The sequence below is a fragment of the Callospermophilus lateralis genome, chromosome 10, assembly GCF_048772815.1.
Source record: "Callospermophilus lateralis isolate mCalLat2 chromosome 10, mCalLat2.hap1, whole genome shotgun sequence".
In the NCBI taxonomy this organism is placed as follows: domain Eukaryota; kingdom Metazoa; phylum Chordata; class Mammalia; order Rodentia; family Sciuridae; genus Callospermophilus; species Callospermophilus lateralis.
This window is the reverse complement of record NC_135314.1, coordinates 86,248,938-86,273,274: the sequence shown is the minus strand read 5'-3', so window position 1 is coordinate 86,273,274 and position 24,337 is coordinate 86,248,938. Positions and strand designations below refer to the sequence as shown.

The window sequence follows — 24,337 nt, the reverse complement described above, 5'->3', positions numbered from 1 at the left end:
AGATTTCCCATCGCTGCTGCGTGCCCAGACTTGCCTATCCGCGATACTTAACTCCAACCTCCCTCCTCCTCCTCCCTCCAGTTTTCTCCACCCCACTTTCCCGCCCACCACTGAGCCCCGCCCCCTCCAGTTCCGCAACCCAACTCCTTCTCTGCTTCCGTCGCTTTCCCCTTTCTCCGCCCCCAGGCTGTCTTCTATTGGTTAAACTTGCTGCGCCGCGGCAGGGATGCTGCAGAGATGCATGCTTATTGGCTGGAGGGCAGACCGGACCCCTCATGATTGGCTGGTCCCAGGAACCAGCAAGTGTGGCTGCGCTCCAGGGTGTGTGGACGCCGCTTTGTTGCCTGAGGGGGGTGGCGGTGGAAGTTCAGGGGGTCGAGGGTTACCGCTCCTCTAGACCAGCAGTTGCGGCCGCTGCAGTCACTTCGCCCGGTAGCCTTTAGCCTAGGAGTCGCGCCGACAGCAGCCATGAGCGGTGGCGTGTATGGGGGAGGTGAGTGAGCGCGTTTGGACGAAAGAGCGCGCCTTTTCCGCGTGTGGGGTTTGTAACCACCACCGCTAGTCCTCCCCTCCACGGCGGTCCCTTCCGGTCTCCCCCTCTCGGGACCCTGGCCTCCCCGCCCCATCCCCGCCCCGCGCTCTGCCCGCCCCCGGAGCCTACGGGCACAACCGGCACCTCGGGCGCCGGGCAGTCGCCGCTCCCTCGACTCCTGTCTGTCTCCGGACACCGAGGAGCGGGGTTTTGGGGGTGTGCGCTCCGTCCCCGAGGGGCGTCCCGGTTGAATGACCGGCATCCAGGGTCACTTCTCCCCGAGGGTCTGCAGAACGCCGCTGTCGGGTTGTGTGTTTGTGTGTGCGTGCGCGCGTGTGTTTAAACTTGGGAGGTCCTGCTAGCTTGCTAGTGTGGACCTAGGGTTTCTGCAACGTCCCATAGACTGCAAAGCCGGCGCGAGGGCAGAACTGATTGGAAGATGCGTCCTCCCGTGGTCTGCGTCCTGCGCTCGCGCGGCCTCACACCTTTCAGTAACTCCTGCTTATTTCTTGACTGCGACGTTACTTGTGATGGGACTGTTGGCGATTAATTTGGAACACATGTAATTTAAGGATGACCTTAGGCGCCTGGTCTTTCACGGTCTTTGGATGGGCTGTGATGTAGCAGATGACCACGCCTGCGAATTGCGGTCCTGGATGGCAGTTCCAGCCTGTTTTAGCCTGGGCTTGGACAGTTTTTAATAACCTTTTTCCAACTTCTGGCTCGTTTGTGGAATAATTTCTATCCCTTGGGGTGTTTGAGAAGGTTAAATGAGATGATGCTACCATTGCCACTCGTGTGTGGTTTGTGGACCAGAAGTGTTAGCATCACTTGCAAAGCCTTTAGAAACGTAGAATTTAAACCTTCACTCTAAATCCACTGATTTAGAACTTCTATTTTTTGCAAGATCCCCAAGTGCTAGGAAGCACCAATGTATATGTTTTGGATTGTGTTCAGTGAGTTAGAGACCTACTCTACAAAGCGAAAGTATTGCGGTTGTTACAGTTTCTAATAAGGATGCTGTTTCTGAAGAGGATGGCATTTTACACGTAAGGAATAACAAAAATAAGGTTATACAGAATAGTTTTGGGTGGGTAATTGCAGCATCTCTTCCGATGTGGTAAAACTGATCCTCACCTCCTTCCTCCCTGTTATGTCTTTCCTTTTGGTTGCTTAGTGTGGGTAGTTTCCCATATTTTACTTTTGAGAAGGCCCAGCAGATGTTCATGATTTACCTCTTTCCAGTCTAAAGGTGCAATCCTAAAGAAAAACTGGATCTTGCTTTTGCCTTGTAGAACTAATTGACTATATTATGACTTTCATGCTTACTGACCCAAAGAGCTGGAAACTATCCATTATTTCTTACAAGGCAGTGTTTGTGACTAAGTTAGAAAGGAATAATAGTAATGCCAGTAGATAACATTTATTGAGTGCGTACTGTAGGCCAAGAACCATTCCAAAGACTTTATAAGCATTGCATTTAATAATACATTAATTCATTTAATTAATTACAATTGTATGAATTGGTACTGCTATCTCCTGTTTTTGAAGAAATTACATAACTTCTTACTAAGTTGGGAACAAAGATCCTGGGATGAAGAAAAGGCATCTCAGTAAAACCTTTTCTGTTCTTAAAAGAAAGTTACTTGGAATTCATTCCGCTGTCATATATAAAAAATTAAATAAAAAAAGAAATTATTAGACTCTCAAAAAAAAAAAAGTTACATACTCCCATGTGACTTGGCCAAGTGCTTTGAAGGAGACTGAAGGTGAGGTCAGGAAGGGTAAATCAGGCCTACTTCCATCTCTGTACTGATTCCCTCCCATGGCCAACCAGATGACCCAGGAAGAGACCAGAGAAAATTATTAACAGAGAGGCAGTCCTGTCATGGGACTTCAAGGAGATAAGCCAAGTTCAGTCCTCCATCAATGTTGGAGAGAGCAAGAAGGAATGGGGCATCCCTCAGAAAAACATAAAGGTTACCCATGACTTGGCATGACCTTTCCCAGCCACTGCTCCATGTTGAGGGCCATAATGTAAATTTGTGCTATGCCTTAAGAATGAAGGTTTCTCAGTTCGTGGAATGTTTCTAAAAATCTGTTTCTACATTTGAGGAACATTAGCATTGCCTGCTACCCACCAAGTTCACCAAAATGTTTCCTTGCATGTTTACTACTATTAGTCAGAACCTGGTTAGATTAATCTTTGTCCTAGAATTATGAACTGTGTTTTAAACTTCACTTTGGGAAATATTTCTTGTTTTAGAGAAATTTCAACACAATGGAATGACTTCTCATAAAGGAAAACAAAACTATGATTATTCTAGTTCTTCTTATCAGCCTTCCTTCTGTTTTTTTTTGGGGGGGTGAGGGGGTTCTTTTATCTATCTATTTATTTTTGTCTTTTTTGGAACTGGAGGTCAAACCCAGGACTTTGGGGATGTGAGGCAGATGTTTTGCCACTGAGCTACATCCCAACCCCAGCCTTCCTTCTTTTAACATTTCTTGTTAGCCTTTTTTTTTTTTTTTTTTTTTTTTTTTTGTCATTTGCCAAGATAAATGGACTTGATGTCAAAAAATAAAAATTTGGGAAAATTAAAAAAAATAAAAGAAGAAACTTACTTAATTTCTTCTCTGTAAGTCATTTTTCATGTCCATAACTACAGCATCATCATGTATGGTTTAAGTATTGAGAATTAACTTCCTGCTTCTTACTGGTTTATATAGAGAAATATATCTGAAAGACTGTTTTGTGTATATAGTATTTTAAACTCATAAGTTTGATTTGTGTTTGAGCTACCATTGTAGGTATAATATTTATGAGTCATTTTCCAAAGTTTACTGTAAAAAAATCTAAACCTTCCACTTGCATTTTGAGTAATTAACTTAAACTGTATTTTTAACCTGATTGCTTATTTAAAAAGACATTTGTAGTTTAAATTTTTAAAATTTATGCCTATTTTCTTCTACTGATTACTTGTGACTGATAATTTGTAACTGGTTTCTGGTCCTACTCTTGCAGCCATCTTTCATGGTACTTCTTCTCTTCTTCCAACATGATAAAAATAAACAGGTATACTACTAGCCTAACTTTCATCAGTTGTTAGTTTCATCATTTTTTAACCTTTTTCTTCATGAATCTTTTTATTTTTTTAAAGAGAGAGAAAGAGAGAGAATTTTAATATTTATTTTTTAGTTTTTGGTGGACACAACATCTTTGTTTGGATGTGGTGCTGAGGATCAAACCCGGACCACATACATGCCAGGCGAGCACGCTACCACTTGAGCCACATCCCCAGCCCCTTCTTCATGAATCTTTAACCTTAAATATTTCTCAAAATCATTGTCCATATAAGTTGGTCCCGAATCCTGGGAACACCCTGGTTTAAACAAAAATTAAAACTTGCTACCTCCTCCTAAAGTCATTAGTCTTCAGATTGCACTGGAATGTTTTAAGAACCAGTCAAAACTCACATTATTTCTTCATGTTTCCCCGGAAATCACATCACCTGTAAACTTGGAAGCATTTATTCTGAGGAAAAAGCACAAAATTCTCAAAATATGAAAATAAACATTTTTAAAGAAAAGGAATTCAACCCTTGAGGATTTTTATCCTTTGGAGATTGCATCCTAGATTTTTAAACCTCCAGGCCTCTATGATGGATATTAAGCCTCTGGTCTCCCTTTACCATTCCTCCAATGGGTTCATTGGTGGTTGGTCCTTTTTCAGTGCTGGGTATTAAACCAGAGCCTCACCCGTTAGGCAAGGGCTCCACCACTGAACTATACCCTCATATAACAAAATAAGTTTCAGGAATTAGACATATCACCCATTCTCAAAAAGGAAAATGAACAGAATTTACTACTCAAATTAAAATTGCACATATCTAATTTACCAAACTAAGTCAGGAATGTTGATACATTAGATTTTTCATTTCACACAAATTATTTTGAGTGTTTCCTTTATGTCAGTTGCAGGCTTTGCCTTCAAGAAGCTCAGTCTTATAGATGGGTCAATTAAGTAAACAAGATATTTACTATACATACTTCATAAATTCTTGGTTGTCCTTTTTTTTTTTTACACTTATATAGCTGAAGTTGGAATGTGTCAGTGTCAATGAAGTAGTATCGTTTAGTTGGCAGTATGTTTTTTCCTTAGTGATACTTGAAATAATGGGCATCTTATATTGATAAGAAATGATAACTAATTCAATGAGGTATTTTCAATTAATGACAGTATATAGAAAGTACAAAAGTAGCAGACAAGAAAGTCATTAACTCAGTGCAAGGGAGCAGAGGAATTTACAAGAGTGGTAATGGGAATGATGGAGGAGGAGTAGACCGAGAATACATGTTAAGATTAGCTGAATGAGAATGCATGGTGTGTTTAGGAGACAACATATAATTCAGTAATACTAGTGTCTGAGGTAAGAAGTGAGGGTAGAATGATTCAAATTTTATCATATAAGTGCTGAGAAACCACTGAATGATGTGTCCTTTTATTTTCATTGAAGAACTAATGTAACAAAATGATTAGTTACAATTTTGAAAGGTCACAGTGCAGCAGTTCAAGGGTGGATTGAGAAGGTGAAAAGATGGAAACATAATTCCCATACGAAATTGTAGCTTTCTATTGAGGTAAGAGATTGATTGAAGGCAGTGGCAATGGTATTAAAGAGGAGGGACTGTGAGATATGTTTAGCACAAATATTTGGCAAAACTTGAAAGATGAAGGTGTTTACAACAACTCTCAAGTTTTGTCTCTGAGTACCGGGGATACTGGCTGGAGGATGATACTGAGAATAAGTTAAGCTAGATGGAGAAAAGGAGGTATTGCTTTAGATATGCTGGTGGTGGCAGATTGATGTTGATGTACAGTAAGAAGTTTAGGGAGTAGTTAGAATTTGAGAGAGAGATGGAGATTGGGATTATTCATATTTAAGTAGAAGTTGAAGCCATAGGAGTGGAATAGATTAGCTAGGAGAGGGTAAATTTAGGGGAGGGGCTTCTAACATGGGGTTCCCAATAATTTGAAACAGAATTTTATAGAGAAGGGTTTCTTATTTTGGGAAATGTAACTAATGTAATAACTTTCTTTCAAATTAGAAATTAAAATAAAGGCTGGGGATGTGGCTCAAGTGGTAGCGCACTAGCCTGGCATGCGTGCGGCCCGGGTTCGATCCTCAGCACCACATACAAAACAAAGATGTTGTGTCCGCCAATAACTAAAAAATAAATATTAAAAATTCTCTCTCTCTCTCTCTCTCTCTCTCTCCCCCTCTCCCTCTCTCACTCTCTCTTTAAAAAAAAATTAAAATAAGTGCCTTTTTGTTTTATTTAAATAAAAATGGAATCATTTTGCAAAAGCTCACATCTCTCTCAGCTATGAATATTTATAAAGTAATAATTGATTTTTATTTTAATTAAATTTTTGAAATATTTAAAACATATCAAGAAATAAAAATTATAGATGTGTATTTATGTGATACTTTTATACTTAGTACTGAATCAAATATGTATGTGTTATTTTTTACACTTGCCTCAGATATTTTAAGAAATAAGATGTTGATATATAGGTTCTCCTTTTTTTCTTTTTTATTCAGAAATCAATAATGTCATTTTAAAATCACTCAATTTTGATTGAATATACCATCATTTCCTCATGATAAGAAATTTCAGAATCTCTTTGAAATCCTAACTTCATATCTTTAGATGTAACAAAACCAAGTTTTAAATTTCACTCTATTTCCCTGAAATCTCAAAACAGTTGCTGATATAAATTTTAATATTAAATATTTTGTCACAAAACAAAATCGCATGAAATATAATATGTCTAAATATATGATAGGATGATACTCAAGAGTAATGGGTATCATTCCTTTGCCCTGCCAGGTCCATTTTCTACCTATTTCTACCCTCTCTTTGCCTTTGTAGACTGTGTCAGTAGGTTTCTTGGCCTCTGGCTTTTGTTTGGATTTAGCCCAATAGCAGGGTAACCATACTTCTTGTGCTGGGCTTCTTATCTTGGTATTATTATTGAAAGGGCTCCCCTTTGCATTTAGAAGTGTCCAAATTTGACTGATAAATTATAGGATCACTGTGGTTGATGGGGTTGTGGGGAGGTTGGCATGTTTCTTAGTCTGGTTCAGTCTTCTCCGAGTCAGCCATAGCTGACCACATCCCTTAGCTAAAAGGTCACGATAGCATCTGTCAGGTAGCTTTTCCCACACAACTTTCTTCAGGTTCTGATAACAGTTCCTCCTTCTTCAGTTTCAAAGGTGGCAGCTAATTCATTAGTCCTAGGGTACTATACAGTCCCTTCTAGTTGTCCTTCTATACCATGGGTATGTATTTATAAATAGTCTCTTTAATAAGTAAACTCACATTACCCAATTTTAGTGTACCATCTTTTTCCTGATTGAACCTGTATTTACGCATAGTGTAAAAGTTTTTATATTTTAATTCAATGAATCTACTAGGATCAAACTAGTAATAATATGAATGTAATTAATTTTATGTAGTTTTTACATACAGTCTAATATTAAGTACACCTTTAATTTCATATGCTACTTAAAATTTGTTAATATTAATTATGTTTAATCTTAATCTTTTCAGATGAAGTTGGAGCCCTTGTTTTTGACATTGGATCCTATACTGTGAGAGCTGGTTATGCTGGTGAGGACTGTCCCAAGGTAATGTTATAATTGGTTGGATTTGTAAGAGCTGTTTACATAAAATTAATTTCATGCAGAATTTCTAATTCAAAACAAATATAGAGGGGCTGGTAGAGTGCTTGCCTAGAACAGGTAAGGCACTGGGTTTTATACACACACACACACACACACACACACACACATTAAAAAAACAAACATGGCATTTTTGGAGATTCCTTAATAAAAGCACATGAAAGCTTATGTAATCTTTTTGACTCTTGCAGGTGGATTTTCCTACAGCTATTGGTATGGTGGTAGAAAGAGATGATGGAAGCACATTGATGGAAATAGATGGTGATAAAGGTAAACAAGGCGGTCCCACCTACTACATAGATACTAATGCCCTGCGTGTTCCAAGAGAAAACATGGAGGCCATTTCACCACTAAAAAATGGAATGGGTATGATATTTTTCTTATGGATTTGATTTTTTAAAAGTGTGCATTTATACATATTAGATATAAAGCAGTAGCTGCTTATAATTTGATATAAACTATGTATGTTTTTTATTTGTTCTACAGTGTTACTGGCTCTGTGTACAAATTTTTTTTTTATTCTACAATGTTATAGACTCTGTGTACAAAATATTTTCTATGCATTTTTGTATACAAAAATGCATAGAAAATATTCCTTTTCTTTAAAAAACTCTAGGTAGGAGAGAGAGATTGATGTATACATACAAATATGGTATACTGTCAAGTAAGTACTATATAGGTGTGCTCAATAAGCTATGGGATTAGAGAGGAGGTGTTTAATTCTATCATTGGGCACCAGTGACAATTTTCTCAAAGGAGGTTATTTTTGTCCTGAGTCTTGATCAGTGAATAAGAATTTGCTTAAGTGACAAGGCTGGGTAAAGCAGAGGGACTAGCATGTGTAAAGGGACAGATTTGTGAAAGAAACTGACATGTTTTGAAACGTCACATAATTAAGTATGGCTACAACATTGTGTGAATTAGAGTCAGTAGGAGGAAAGGTAGACAGCAATTGGAAATCACCCTAAGGAGCTTATTACATACTAACTGAAGGATAGTTCCTTAGGAATTTACTCAGAGATGTGATGTCCTCTTATTTGCCAATTGGAAAAATTGCTTTAACAATAGGCAGACTAGATTAAAGGGACATAAATACTAGCTTCAAGTTTGTTAGGAGAGGTAAGAGTCTGATGAGAAGTGAAAAGGGTTTAAGCTGTAACACTGATGGTGGAGATCTTGAAGTGAATTTTAGGATATCCAGGATTAAGTATAATCCTGGATAGTACTAAGTGACTGAAGGGATAAAAGAATAAGATAAAAAGGAATAAAATTGTCCTGGATTTTTGGTTGAGGTTACTGAAGATGAATGTTAGCTGAAGATGATGTTACTGAAGATATGAATGTTACCATGCACGGAGATAGGAATAGAAAAGAGGGAGAAAATTTTTGTGGTCTTAAAAGGCAAAATCGTTCTTAGATTGTTTATTCACCAGAAGGATTCATAGGACTCATCATGTAGTTGTATTTAAATCTAAGATTTATTATTCCAAAAAGATGCAAAATGAAATCAACAAAGGGAAGGGGAACAGGGACTGAAGTCTAGAGGAAACTAGGTGCAAGCTTCCAAGAATCTTCTTAGAGTGAAGTCATACAGGATTTGCTTAATCTTAAGCAACAAGTAATAATACTCATACTATCTTCCAGGAGTTTTTATTTTGGACTGGTCATGTAGGTATCTTCTGATTAGCATGAACCAAAATTTAACTCCCAGAAGAAAAGCAGATGTTCAGCATAAAACATTTATGTAAGCAGTTTAGGGACAATGAGCTACTCTTTACATGGGGAAAGTTTTGTATCTATGTAGGCAACTATTTACCAGTCAAGTTCCCAGACATCAGCTAAGGACCCTGCTTGCTATGTTAACTCTTCTGCATAGCAAGTAAATGAATTCATAGAGTTCAAAGTGTTTATGACTTTCAGGTAATAATTCATTAAGCAGGTGAATAAAAGTTTATAAGAAAGGTTTCAAGATATGAGTTACATTGTATTACCCAGAAAAAATTTGGAATATGAGAAGAAAGTTGAAGATTGAGTACTTAGTAAAAACTTATCCTGTAATTAACCAATGAGATAAATATGAAGGACAATTCAAAGAGACAGAGAATTAAGAAAAAATTAAGAAAGTTAAGAGAAGAAAAAGATTATGGAAGTGTAAAAGTTCAGTGATTCTCAGCATTCCCAGGTGTGACATTATGGTTTTCACTAAGAAGGGGAGAGAGAAGTTAAAGCTATCAATTTAAGTTCATTGACTCAACACAACCAGTTCTGGTGAAAGTATATTGTAACATTCAGTATAATGTAATGACATTTCTTCTTGGGCTGTAGCACAACTGGAATTGCCTACAAGGTCATTAGTGACATATGTGAGGAGTTTTAGTGGAATGTTTAAGTAGATTCCAAATTGAGGACATAATGTCATTCTTCAGATTTTTAATTTTCTTTATCCACATAGATCATAAGCTTTTTAAACGTTGGGTCCAGATCATTCGGTTATTTTGTATTTTGATCATTTTGATCATAGACCAATAAGAACTTACTGATAACATTTATTTGATATTGTAAGTCTACTAGATAATTATATTGCAACAGATCTGAGTGTTGGAGGGATCAAAAAAGGTTATACGTCATGTCTAAAAAACAAAGATGGGCTCTTTATAAAGTTATGAAGTTGGTCTACAAAATAAGTCAGTCTGTATATTTATAAAGTATTACTTGGTAAGTTATAGAAACAGTCTAAGGATGCAGTATTTATCTTTAAGCATTGTATCAAGCTATTAATTTTATATTCTAGTTGAAGACTGGGATAGTTTCCAGGCTATTTTGGATCATACCTATAAAATGCATGTCAAATCAGAAGCCAGCCTGCATCCTGTTCTTATGTCAGAAGCACCGGTGAGCAAAGACTTTCTTTTCCTAGTTTCTTTAGTTGCTTTTCTTCTCTTTAGTTTTCTACTCATTTGAAAATTATTTCCTTTTTCTTTAAAGAGGCATAGAAATTCATATTTTGAATTTCAAAATTAAGGAAAATGAAATTAATTTTTAAATACGATTATAACATTATTTTGATGAATAAAATATTCAAAGAGTTTTTTAAAATGTCTCAATGGGTTCTTGTGGTTATTTGTTTTTTTAGGGATTTGTTAAACATTTGATTTCCCTTCCCATTTTGCTTTGTGAATCATCCCTTTTATCCCTAGGACACTGTATATCTACTTTTATATTTAAATCTCTAAGAGAAAGGTCCAATGATGAATGAAGGCTAGAAATTTCTAGACTGAAGTCTGTCATGAATACATTTGATACATAGACAAAATGTCCCAGGGGTGCACATAATGATTATAGATTTTCAACATCATTATTGTTTCTGACTTCTGGTTTATTTTATGAGACCAAGCTTAAGTGGGAGAATTTTATGGTTTAAAATTCATATTTTGAATAAGTATAATTTCTAGAATTCATAACAATTGACACTTTTACCTATTAAATAATAAATTGTAACATCTGTTGTATTTATTGAACTTAATATATTTACAAATAAATATTGCAAGGAGACATTATGCAAGATTACTTATATATACCGTTTTATTGTTTTTAATGTTTCACATCTTTGTTAATATAGGGCTATTTAAAAAATATATAGTGCTATTTTATAGCTTGAGATACAGCAATATTTTAATTCTTAAACAATAAATAACTTGGATTTTTTTTTTCAAGTGGAATACTAGAGCAAAGAGAGAGAAACTGACAGAACTAATGTTTGAGCACTACAACATCCCTGCATTCTTCCTTTGCAAAACTGCAGTTTTGACAGCGTATCCTTAAAAAAATAATACTCATCTTTTCTCTAGAATATATGTGATGTTACTATAAATAACATCAGAAGATATGAGAAAATTCTTGCTTGTTCAAAAGTTGTTTTTTTTTTTTCCTGTTCTCTTGCTTTTTAAAAGCTATCCATTCTTGTAGTATTTCTTATCAGAATTGATGGAATACCAGAAGATCTGAGAGGAAAATAGGAAAGTAACCCTTAAATCCTGCTTGTTAATGGGTGTGTGTATGTGTATTGTGTGTTTGTGCCTAGGAAGGGGAATGTGAATAAAGAGGAGTGTTTTAACTAGCTGGCTTAAATTGAGTTTGAGTATTGCCATTTTCTCCCTTTCCTTCAGTATCAGATAATGAGAAATTGACTGTAAATTCATTTAATATTTACTCATTTATCAGATATTTATTGTAAGACATGAAGGAGAGCACACAGGAAAATATGTCCTAACTCAAAGAATTTGTAATGCAAATATTCTTGTTAAAAGCTAAATAAGGGTTGTTAGTGTTCACTGTTTGGAATCAGTCAAGATTTGGGAATCACCACTGCTACAGTCAACTTGTTGGTCGCACTCATGAAGCAATTGCCCATTCAGTCTATGGCTGGGGTCATACTGGTTCGCAGTGAGAATGGTGAGATTTCAATGGAAAAGGTAAAGGTAAAACGTTGTGTATCTGGAAAGAAGCCAAACTATGCCCCATGGAGTCTTCAGATGAGGAGGATAAAGAATTTCAGTTCATTAAGAAAACCCAAGAACTAGAAGCACAACTGGAGGAACAGGAGGAGGATTCATCTAGTGACCCCTGGCTGCGGCATTTATAGAATAGTGAAGATGTGGAAGAGAGATTGGCCCAAAATCCCAAATTAGTAAACCTGAAGTAGTAGGAGAAAGTGACTCAGAAGTAGGAGATGCTTGGTGCATGGAACAAGAAGATAGCAGTGAAGAAAAAGAGGAAAATATTGATGAGGATGTAGAGCTGCACCATGGCATGATGTGTCAATGAGGGCAGGAGAGAAAAAAATGAAGAGATGGAAGTCATGGAGGTGTAAGATGAAGAACATTCTGGGGAGGAGTCAGAATCAGAGTCTGAATATGAAGATTATATGTACAATGAAGATGAGATGGAGCCTCGCTTTACGCCAGTCTTATTCGAAAGAAGGACCAAGTGACAATTCAAAAATGTGAGGCTGAAGCATTGAAACAGAAAGAGATGGAGCAAGGAGCAAAGCCCATGGCTGAAGGGAGGCGAAATTACACACTCAAGATTGTAGAAGAGGAGATCAAGAAAGAGCTGGAGGAAAACAAGTGTTCCTGGCTGCACTGGATGTACTCATGATGAGGAGGAGTATGAGGCATGGAAAGTTCAAAAGCTCAAGAAGGACAGAGAAGCGCTTAAAAAGAAGAAAGCAGAAATTGCACACATGTGAAACCTGACTGAGCTTCAGGCAAATGGCAAAGTCATCACCAACAAAAGTGTTAAAGGAAAATACAAGTTTTTACAGAAAAGTACCATCACCAGGGTGCCTTCTTCATTGATGAGGTTGAGAAAGTATACAAGAGAGATTTTAGTGCACCTACCCTGGAGGATTATTTCAACAAAACCATTCTTCCTAAGGTCATGCAAGTCAAGAACTTTGGCTGTTTTGGTCATACCATATACACCCACCCACCTTGTGGATCAAGATACCACCTTCTTCAACTCAGCATGGGGCCAAGAGAGTGCCCAGAACACAAAGTTCTTTAAACAAAAGGCAGCTGGAGTACGAGATGTGTTTGAGCAACCATCTACCAAGAAGTGGAAAACTACCTAGGGTTCAACTATTTCTTTGAACTGTGGGACACAAGGGGATGTCTCAGCATCTGGTCCTTGATAAATCTTTTACCATTATTCACATGATTCTTATATCCATCCTACCAAACTTACTGCCATACCTGTTACTGGGTAGTCCAGTTCTTAAAGGTGCTTTGTGAAGGTTGGACTCAGACTGAGAAACCCACAGGTAGGACTAGAGGTTGCCCACTTAACACTGTTTCTGAGAAGTCTTAGGTTTCTCTGTTGTGGCTTCCCATATTTACTTGGGACTATTCAGTTTTCTTCCATCCACTTAGCCTGTGTCAGAATGTGGGCATGTTAAGTGGAAAATGCATTACTTCTACCTTAGGGTTAGGAGTGGAATACCAGGAAATCTAAGTTCTTTGAAACCTCTTTTGCATTTTTGGTTGGAGTCAACTTTTCTAAGTGAATATACTTTTTATCCTTTTGTGTGTATGTATGTCAAGCAATAAAAGATAACACACCAGAATTTTTAGCATAATAATGGATAGTAAAATGTACAAGCTGACAAGTATTAACTACCTATTAGCTAAAATGAAAGTAGGGAATTGTCAAGCAAAAAAAAAGCTACATAACATTTAAATAGTACTTCAAAATAACATTTTATCAGTAGAAACTTTAGTATATATTTCTAAAAAATTTTAGTATATGTTTCTAAGTCATAAAGAAGGACCTGATGAATTTGTATTTCATACAATAATTGTAACTGTTCAGAGGAGGACCATAATAACAACCTTTGTAAATAGAATTTAGTTGCATGAGATAGAGGAATGAGCCCTGTATTTAGAGTTCTGGCTGCACTGCTTATAAATATGTGATCTTGAGTTTTGCTTTTTACTTATTTATCCTGTATACCTTATTGGCTTGCTATAATCATCAAATAAGTGTTTTTTATATATTTGAGAATCACTGTGTTAAATGTTACGTAACCATTGTCTATAATGCTGTGTCTTGGAGGTAACTTGAACAAAAGTGTGGAAGTAGAAAGCATAAGCATTCATTACTGTGACTTAGTTTAATAATTGAAGATATATATTAAACTTCAGAGGGAATTATAAAATTAGCTTTAAGTCAAACTGTATATAGAGGCCTTGCATGTTGGATTTAAAAATCTGAACTTTAAATTCAAGTTTATTGTGGGATTTTGAGTAGAGGAAGGAGAGAATATTAGTAGATTCATTGTATGTTTCTTACTTAATTTTCATAATAACTGCCAGAAAATGAAGTCACAAAGTAAACAAACTAGTCCAAGTTCACAGTTTGATAATGGCAGTCTTGAAATTGAATATAGATCTGATTGATTCTTTGCAAGGAGTCTGTAAATAGAATTGGGCCTTTTATTTGTAGCTTTCAGTTATAGGAAATTTCTAATAGGAGATAGAATATTATGATGCACTCCTATGTGTTCATCACCCAACTTTAACTGTTTTTAACACGTTAGCTAAGTTCTGTCTCCCACTATGATTTTGAATCAAATCCCAGATTATATTATTTTATCAGTAGAAACTTTAGTATATATTTCTAAAAAAATCCATAATTCATTCATCCATCCATTTTTTTATGTTCAAGCTGGTATTTTTTCCCTCTTCAACTATTCAAATGTATTTGTCATGAAGACCCATCTATTCTTTTTCCCTGTTGTTTTTTAGATCCATTTGTTTCTCTCTGTCCCACTGCCACTGCCTTAGGTGTAAACTATTTCTAGGAATATTGCAACACCTTCTCTTGTCTTGCCCATTCTTTATACCTCAGTTCTAATAACCTTTCTGAAGTAACCTTTCTGCTTTAACCTAGGATCATCTTCCACATTTCCTTCTCTCATTCTGCTTTCCAGGTGTGCTAAATTAATTACAGTTCCCTGACCTCACCATGTTCTCTTGCCAGTCCTTCTACAAACTCCTTCCCCTGCCCATGCATCCTTTCCAGCTTACAGTTGATTTCCCAGGGATGGGTTAGGCGGTCTTTCTCTTATTACTCCTCAGGACATCCTGATTTTTATTCTTTACAGCAAAACTCATCTCTCCTAACAGGATATCCTTCAGAGTAGAGGCAGTTTTGGTTCACCTTTACACATTTTTTCATGTTGAAGGAATGTTAGTGGCAAGCTGACCTGTCTGCCTTCTTTTCTTCCTGTCACCTTTCCTCCCTCTGACATGTTACTAAGCACAAGATTCAATAAGCATGTAATAGATGCTTAGTAGGTATTTGGTGAACCAGAGAATGGCCCTACTTTTAAACATAAATTTAAGATGTTCACTTAAATAGGCATTTTGCAGCATAGAACTGTGGAAAATGTGATCTGCTGTGGAAAATGTTGAGTTCACCTGGACTAACTCTTCTCTCTCATTGAGTTGAAGACAGGTACCACCACTTTGCTACCAAACTGCTGATTTGATTCTTCCAGTGCTATGTGAGAATGGTTGTAATCCTTAGGTCAGATATCACAGCCTCCCACTGTTCTTTCCAGATTTTTGTAAATTTTATTATAAATACATCTCACTTTGTCATAAGACCCCTTTGATCAACTTCCAAAGATTTTGTTAATTTTGACCCTAGAAATGATTCCTTGAGTTTCTCATAGAGCCAATCTGGAATTCCTGCCTATATAGTTTGTTTCTAAAACTAGAATTATTATTTGAAACCAATTTTCATCCCTAGATTTATTTTAACACATTTTAAATGATAATGCATGTTTTCAAAGTGGCTTCTGAAACTTTATGAGAGCCTGCCCTTTGTAATAGATATTAGTTTAGGAATCTTGTTACTTTCTTTTCCTTAATGCTTTAAACTAGATTTGCTAATGGTCGTTCTACTGGTCTGATTTTGGATAGTGGAGCCACTCATACCACTGCAATTCCAGTCCACGATGGCTATGTTCTTCAGCAAGGTAACTGTATTTTACCAGGGTGTGCTGAGATGATTTTGGATGTTATGAGGACACAGATGTTGAAGTTAGACAATGGAGTGGACTGATGAAGCATCAGTTTCCAAGTAATGACTTTCACTGAGGTTTTTTGGGGAGTTTTTTATGGGCGTGCACTGAGGATCAAATCCAAGGTCTCACAAATGCTATGCAATTTAGTGGGCAGGGGTCTAGTGCTAAATCTTGCCGAGTTTTTTAAACCCAAGTTTTAAAAAAAATTTTTTTAGTATGTTTGTTTAAAACTGACGCCTGGCTTTATTTGTGCTTTGAAGGATAGTTCAGTTAATTCTCCCTGAAAAAATTATTCATATGTAAGCACTCCCAGAAGAAATTTGTCCCTAGGAGTTTGAACTTACAGATCTCTTAGTCTTGTTAAATCTGTCTCAGGCATTGTGAAATCCCCTCTTGCTGGAGATTTTATTACTATGCAGTGCAGAGAACTCTTCCAAGAAATGAACATAGAATTGATTCCTCCATATATGATTGCATCAAAAGTAAGGAATGATTGGATTTTCCTTGTGAAATTTATCCCCATCTCTTCAGTCCTGTGTTATGGACTCTGTTAACTTAGCATATGCTCTTGCTATCAGGAAGCTGTCCGTGAAGGGTCTCCAGCAAACTGGAAAAGAAAAGAGAAGTTGCCACAGGTTACAAGGTCATGGCATAATTACATGTGTAATGTAAGTAACCCTATTCTCTTTAGAAACATGTAGAGGCTAAAATCTTTGAATAGAATATGGACACATTATATTTTCATGCTGTTTTTTAAAATTTTTTTAGTTGTAGATGGACGCAATATCTTTATTTTATATATTTTATGTGTTCTTGAGAATTGAACCCAGTTCCTCATATGTGCTAGGAAAGTGCTCTGTCACTGAGCTACAACCCCAGCCTCAAGCTCTGTGTTTTTAATGATATTTTAAAAACAAACTGAATAAAGCTTTGGATGGAAAGGTTCTTAACCATATTAGCCAGATATCTACAAAACTATTATGTATCATTTGGATTACCATGGTGAGACCTGGAAAGAATTTTGGTTTTAGGGCAGAAATAATTTGCTTTTAATTTTTTGTAGAGACCTGCTGGTATGGTTCAGTTACATTCTCTTTCCCAGTGTTAATCAGCCATGTCAGAAGCATGTGTGATTATTCATTGCAGTGAATTGATGAGAGATTCTTTACCAAAAATTCATCTCTGAACAAATATCACATAATATAGGTCTCTGTATGAGAGGAGTTAATAAAACAATCTGTCACTCTACAGATCCATATTATAATAATTTTTAACAGTAAAAGAACGTGAAAGTCATAATTTAGTATGAGAGAGATGTATCCTGATATATTTTTTGCACCTAAAGATTGTATGTTTTAGTACAAGGAAAAATTGTGAAGATGATTAATAATTTGGCCAAGATATTAGACAATAATTTTCCTTAACACAGAGGTCCTGTATATTTTATAGCAAAATTTTTTAACTATTTTATGCCATGTGCAGTCATTGAAAATTAACATAAGATATAATATATATGGTTTTATTCAGATAATGAAATCTTGCTCCTAAATATAAGCTTATTTTTAAGGAAAAACTTGATGTTCTGAAACTAGTTATGCAGGACTCTGGTACAGAGGTTCCTGGTTGTTTTTTTAAAATCAGTTGTCATTGTTCCAAAATGTAACTTGTAATTTGGCTTCTTAAGGATTGAAGAGTCTTTGCTTGGTAGATTCATACTCTTGAAATGACTTACCCCCTAGTATAGATTATAAAGACAAATCTTAACTTTGTTTCTTGAATTTTTTTTTTTAATCCATAGTGTGTTATCCAGGATTTTCAAGCATCAGTACTTCAAGTGTCAGATTCAACTTATGATGAACAGTAAGTTTTCTTATTTAAAAAGTATATTTCCCAAATGAGGAAAGAATTTTTAGTATTAAAGAAAATTGTAGAATGTGGTTAATCAGTCTGAAGGTATAATGTTATGTTGAGATAATACTGAATAATGTTTTAAAATATTCTCCAATTTCTTAAAAATTGATAATTCCTTAGTAGTTTATAATTTTGAAGAGGACTGTTTTTTGCTTTTTGTATAATATTGTTTATTGTAATTTTCAGAGTAGCTGCACAGATGCCTACTGTTCATTATGAATTCCCCAATGGCTACAACTGTGATTTTGGTGCAGAACGGTTAAAAATTCCTGAAGGTTTATTCGACCCTTCCAATGTAAAGGTATGAAAACTTGTTTCATAACTAACTTAGCTTTTCTTATAAATGTAAAGCGCTTTACATTTATAAGATTATGTGGCCTAAATAACACTAAATTGGGGTGGGGGGTTATCCTTTACTGTATGAAGTCCTTCCATGTGAATATTTGTTTTCTTTTGTTCTAGGGGCTGTCAGGAAATACAATGTTAGGAGTCAGTCATGTTGTCACTACAAGTGTTGGAATGTGTGATATTGATATCAGACCAGTAAGTGACTGTCTCCTGTTACAATACAAGGGTATCTTTTAGAACAGTGAAATGCCTCCAGATCATTGTTAGGTTGGCAGCTTTTGACTATTGACTGTGAAATCCATTTTATAATGGCATATGTAAATGCTGTACTCTGTGGTATTATTAACTATTTTAGTATTTGCCTATAAGTTAGTAAAACATTGATACCTCTTTAAAAAAAAAAAGATGAAATACTAGGAAAGGAAAAATGCAAAATTCTAGCACTGTAGTGTCCACTATGGTAGCCGTTATTCACACATGGCAAGTTATATTAAATAAATAGTAGTTCAGTTATTCAGTTGTACTAATACCAGTATAAATGTAGCTTGTGGCTACAGCATTATACAGTGCATATACTCTGAATAGTTTCATCATTACAGAAAATTTCCTTGGACAGTGTTGCTATACAAATTTCCTAAAATGTGGAAAATCAAAATATATATTATTCATGATTTTTCTTGCATATAGCCCAGCTTCTGTGCTTGTTTTTCAGGAGGGTGTGGTTTAAATTCTGTAACTTATGGAGTTCATTTTAGACGATCTTCATATGTTTTGTGCTTTGCCAAGTCTTAACTACATATTCTATACTGTATTATTGATTTAATGTGATAGTAATTGTTAGGTTAATTAGACTTCATTAAAACCTAGATTCAGTTTATAACACATACTGCCTTGATTTTCTTTGAGTTAATTTGCTTAGAGCATGATGCTATTAGCTAAGGATGTTTAAAAACTACTGTTCAAAAAGGCTTTTGGGATACTTTATTTCACCTAGTGACCTAGCAGGCATGTGCTGCTTCTACAACAAAAGAAGTATAAGTTTGGAACTTTTTAGTGGAAATCCAAAGCCTCTTAATAAGTGGGAGAAAGCAATTAAAGTATATTCACTCTAAGAGTGATAACTTTCTGTGTTTAGTGAAATTTCTTTTTTATCTAATGTTGATTGCAAAGGAGATGCTTTTACATTCCATTTTCTGTTTTAAAACTTAGATGATATAGTTATTTGGAGTAAGTTTTTAAAATAGGAATTTAGCTACTAGGAAGCCAGGTTGATACTTAACTTTTTGGTGCATACATGCAAATTAAGAATAAATATATTCCTTAAAAATAAGAATTTGTTTTTATTTGGGAGGCATCATTACATGTATTCTGAAAAAGCTACTGCTGTGGTTTTGATGCACACCCCTGCAAAAGAGAAAGATGGCAGTCATTCTGGCCAGGAATATTGTCCGTCCATAATCATAAAATAATCTCAATTGTCTAATTTTAAATATTCAATATCATAACTTTCAGATGAGCATTCTAGTGAAGTTATATAGTGTACCTCTAAACAAATATTGGTAGCTGTCTGCCAAATAGTTATGATTTTTAAAATAATTGTTATAAGTTAGCATTTTGTAAACTTTAGTGTATGTTAGTCACATGGAGAGTTTTTTTAATAAACAAAACCCTTTTCTGGATTCCATTCCCAGAGGTTTTTATCTAATTGTTCCTGTGCATTGGTAGTATAAAAGCTCCCCAGGTGAGTTGAATGTGCAGCTGAGATTGAGAACCACTGGTTGAAGTTAATTGCTTCTATGTAGAAATTACAAATTTTCAAAAGCAGAAAGGAAAAGAAAATTATATTGGAGGATTTGGCTTTATTTGTTGTCATATTTCAAACTCTTGGAAGAGTGGGTTCAGTCCCCAGCATCAAATAATAACAAAACTGTTGGAAATGTTGGAACTAATTTATTTTTCTTGTTTTTAACCTAGGGTCTATATGGCAGTGTGATAGTGGCAGGAGGAAACACGCTAATACAGAGTTTTACTGATAGGTTGAATAGAGAGCTTTCTCAGAAAACTCCCCCAGTAAGTACTGTTTGTTGTTCTTCATTGCTGTTCTTCAGTGATGTGTGTACTCACTGATGGTGTAATTTATAGTAAGTGTTCATTTGTCAGTAGGTAGGTGCTATTTTGTGTGTGCTTTGAATGCTGTGGTTTAAAGCTAATATCTGTTATTAATCAAAATTTCTTAGATAACATCTCTTGGTTACTCTTAAATTATTTGAATCAGTATAACTCCTTAACTTTATACTTAAGTGTCAATAGTCAGGCTCTAGGGAGACAAATTATGGTTCCTGTCCACCAAGGGCTCATTACGTTAGGAAGATTAGATATGAAAAAATTAATGACTGTATTGTGCTGAGTACTTCAGTATTCCTGGAATCAGGCGCTCTTTCGTGTAGAAGTGGAGGAAATAATATGACTGTAAAGATGGTTTATTAGTTTCCTAGGGTGACTATCACAAAGTACCATAAATTGGTGTTTTTAAGACAACAGAAATTTGACTGGATGTGGTGGTATAAGCATGTAATACCAGCAACTTGGGAGGCTGAGGCGAGTGGATCTCAAGTTGAAGGCTTGAGCAACTTAGTGAGACCCTAAGCAATTAAGACTGTCTCAAAATAAAAGGATTGGGGTTGTAACTTAGTTGTAAAATCACTCTGAGTTCAGTGCCCAGACACCCTCCCCCCCAACTTCGGAAAAAAAAGACAACATATTTATTGTCTCATAGTTCTAAAGCATAGAAATCTGAAATCATGTTGTCATCAGATTTCATGCTTCCTCTGAACAATTGGAACCTTTCCTCTTTATAATTTCTAGTGGTTTGCCAGCAATCCTTACTTTATAGCTGCAGCACTTTTATTGTCAGAAGATACTAGTCTCTTTGGATTAACCATTATGACTTCATCTTATATCTTAATTATACCTGCAAAGAGGTAATTATTTCTAAATTAGTTCATGTTCACAGGTTCTAAGGATTAGACTTTAAATGTATATTTTTTCGGGACACAATTTAAACCACAACAGATGGGTAGCAAGGTGTGTCATATTAATGAGTAGTTTGGATTTTATTTAACAGTAATAACATACACACACTAAAATCTGGCAGTGGACTATGAGCTCATATGTATGTTTTTAAAAGATCACTGTGTGCATTGTGATAACTTTTAAAAGGATAGCAGAACTTGGTTTGAAAAGGTAAGTTACATGGTCTATCAATAACAATATAGGAGTCATATCTTTAATTTTTAAAACTTTTATCAAGTGTTCTTCTGACGCTTATGAGGAGTTACTTAGGCCCTAATGACATATGTACTTACCAGTCTTTGACTTCTCATATAAAGAATATTTTATACATGCCATAATTTTATAATTACAAGTGTTATTTGACTGTTGATGTAGCTAAAGATTGACTATATTCTTGAGAGTCTGATTTAGAACATAACCTAAAATATAGTACTCATCACTAGATTTCATACAAAGTCCCTGAATAATGAATAGACATGGGTGGCCCAACATATGCTTAAGACTGATTAGAAAATATTTTTGTCCTTTAAGTACCTACTGTAATTAAAAGTGAATAATAAATTCCATTCTCATAAATAGGGATTTTCCTCCCCCACCTATACATGTTCAGCCCTCCTATGTCCCACACTCTATTTCCTTTCTTTTCCTTTCCCCATCTCTCTTACACAATTTATTTCATTTTGAGGACAACTCAAATATATGTCAGTTCATATATTGGATAACTGGAAGGTTACGACGACTTGAGAACTATCTTCAGAGGCAAATTCGTGGATGGGGGTAAAAATCTTTCAGTATAGGTGAGATGGGGATAATAACTGAACCACAGAATCATCAGGGGAGTTCAAAACAGAATTGATTTGGAACGTATGAATAGAAAACTTACCTGAGATCTGATGATGACTGCTTTTTGATTTGGAAAGGTTGGAGTAAACTAAGGAAGGATTTGAATGTGTGAAGATTTAGAAAGGGAGGACTGGAAAAGGGAGCAGGTTGAGATAATTATACTTGGTATTGGATGAAATACCATATGGAGGAGTTAGCATAGTACCTTATTTATCATGTTAAGTACATGTTTTTTTATTATAGGATATAAATTGTGAATGCCATCCTTTGAGTATGCACTTTTCTAAAGTTTATACTGTTGATTTTTATCATATATTACACATTGAAAGCCATAATCAGAAAAACCTTTAAAAACCTTTCTATGGCCGGGCGTGGTGGTGCTCACCTGTAATCCCAGCAGCTTGGGAGGCTGAGGCAGGAGGAACATGAGTTCAAAGCCAGTCTCAGCAAAAGGGAGGGTGCTAAGCAACTCAGTGAGGCCCTGTCTCTAAATGAAATACAAAATAGGGCTGGGGATGTGGCTCAGTGATTGAGTTCAATCCCCAGTACCCACCGCCCCCACCCAAAAAAACACCTTTCTATGAAGTAGTCCAACCTATTCCTACTATTAGCCTGTTTCAGAATTACCATGTTTAATCAGTTTGAACCACAATGTGTAATATGTGATAAAATCAACTGTATAAATTTTAGAAAAGTTGTCAAAGTTTTAAAAAAAAGTTGTCAAAGTTGAATTTCCTGAGTTAACTCTTTTGATTGTTGTAATGCTTATTCTTCCCTCTCTGTTTTAGAGTATGCGGTTGAAGTTGATTGCAAATAATACAACAGTCGAACGGAGGTTTAGTTCATGGATTGGTGGCTCCATTTTAGCTTCTTTGGTTAGTAGATAAGCTATTTTGCAAATTTAGATTATTACTGAATTAAATATACTAAAAATACTAAATTTCACAAAAATTCGAATATAATTCCAGTGCTTCATTTATCTTTGCATTTTATAACTATCAAATGAGTGGAGAACCATTAAGAATGTTTTATAATGTTCTAACAGAATGCCTCTTTGTTATTTAATTTTAGTTTCCCTTCTCAAACAGAGGTAGGAATATTGAAGTGTTCGTGCCTCTTCTAATAATAACCCTGTTGGCACTGGTGAGGCTTTGCCTGCAGTGCATTTAAAATTAAGTCAGTCTAGTTGTTCTCTTGTCTGTTGGTGAGGTATAGGAAGTTAGGAGTTGGAGTTGGTCCTTTGAGCAAATGAAATCATGATGCTGGGTTTTGGACTAGTATCTGCCTTGAATCAAGAGGAAAAGTCTTTGTGATTTTCTGGATCCTACACTTGTGGGATTTCCCCTTTGCTTCAGAGTAGCTGAGTAAATGTCACTAAGTACATAGGCTTTCCAGTGATTTCTGTTGTTGCCTTAAGTTGGCAACTAGCCATCACAAGCAGTACCCTCTTGTCTTCCTTGACAGCCATTTTCTAAGTTCTACACAGATTCACAGGTATAAAAGGATTTAATATTCTTTATAACCTGAAAGGCAAGTTTACATTATATCTTGGGATGGGTCTGGAGGAATTATGGAGTACTTTGTTTAGGAAGGGAGTTTAAAAGTTCTTCAAAGTTTAAGAGTTGTTAAAACAAAGATATTAAAAGCAAAATGTACTTTTCATTAATAAGTAAGGCAAAAATTATTTCTTTCCATTTTACAGGGCACCTTTCAGCAGATGTGGATTTCCAAACAAGAATATGAAGAAGGAGGGAAACAATGTGTAGAAAGGAAATGTCCTTGAAAAAGAGTTCCCAAAACTCTACCTTCCTGTGTCACCTTACGTTTCATAGCTTTAGTATACTCAGGAAAGAATGACCATCTTTTGTAGAATGTTTATACATTTTTGCATATTTCAATTTCCACTTAAATTTTTTAAGGCTTTAACTAGCTCTATAAATTAAAATGGGTTTGTGCTTTCCTTGAAATGCACTTATTCTTATTACAAGCATTTTATAATTTTGTATAAATGTCTATTTTCTCTAAATATTTTGCTTTCAGTAAAATGCTTTCCAACTCTGTTTAGTATATTAATTACCAGTGGGTGGTAGAATTGCTTTTTATTGACTAGTAAAAGTTACTGCCTATGCTTTTACCTCAGGCTTGCAAATTTAAATAAAAATTACTAGCCATTCCAGAAATATTTTTGGACTGTTGTATGCTGTGACTTGCTACTTTTAAATACCAAAGCTATATTTTAATTTTTTTTAAGATGTTATTTTGTTCATTTATTTATATGCAGTGCTGAGAATTGAA

The 24,337-nt window shown here is 35.6% G+C and overlaps 1 protein-coding gene and 1 pseudogene across 1 annotated transcript; both read left to right on the top strand.

Moving 5' to 3' along the window:
* Positions 1-308: 308 nt before the first annotated feature.
* On the top strand, positions 309-24,222 carry Actl6a (actin like 6A). Its single transcript, XM_076867391.2, has 14 exons — positions 309-493; positions 7,148-7,224; positions 7,470-7,644; positions 10,070-10,170; positions 10,993-11,090; positions 15,726-15,820; positions 16,244-16,350; positions 16,447-16,536; positions 17,667-17,728; positions 17,966-18,080; positions 18,242-18,322; positions 20,102-20,197; positions 22,831-22,917; positions 23,745-24,222. Exons 1-14 carry the CDS (start codon positions 469-471, stop codon positions 23,823-23,825), a joined length of 1,290 nt encoding a protein of 429 aa, XP_076723506.1. The 5' UTR covers positions 309-468; the 3' UTR covers positions 23,826-24,222.
* On the top strand, positions 11,516-12,910 carry LOC143408696 (microfibrillar-associated protein 1 pseudogene; annotated as a pseudogene).
* Positions 24,223-24,337: the final 115 nt, after the last annotated feature.

What these genes read in the sequence shown, in the direction of transcription:
- Actl6a (XM_076867391.2), top strand. Translation starts at nt 469, where the DNA reads ATGAGCGGTGGCGTGTATGGGGGAG. An exon ending in TTTCTCAGAAAACTCCCCCA is followed by an intron (nt 20,198 to 22,830) that starts GTAAGTACTGTT and finishes TCTCTGTTTTAG; the next exon opens with AGTATGCGGTTGAAGTTGAT. An exon ending in GCTCCATTTTAGCTTCTTTG is followed by an intron (nt 22,918 to 23,744) that starts GTTAGTAGATAA and finishes TCCATTTTACAG; the next exon opens with GGCACCTTTCAGCAGATGTG.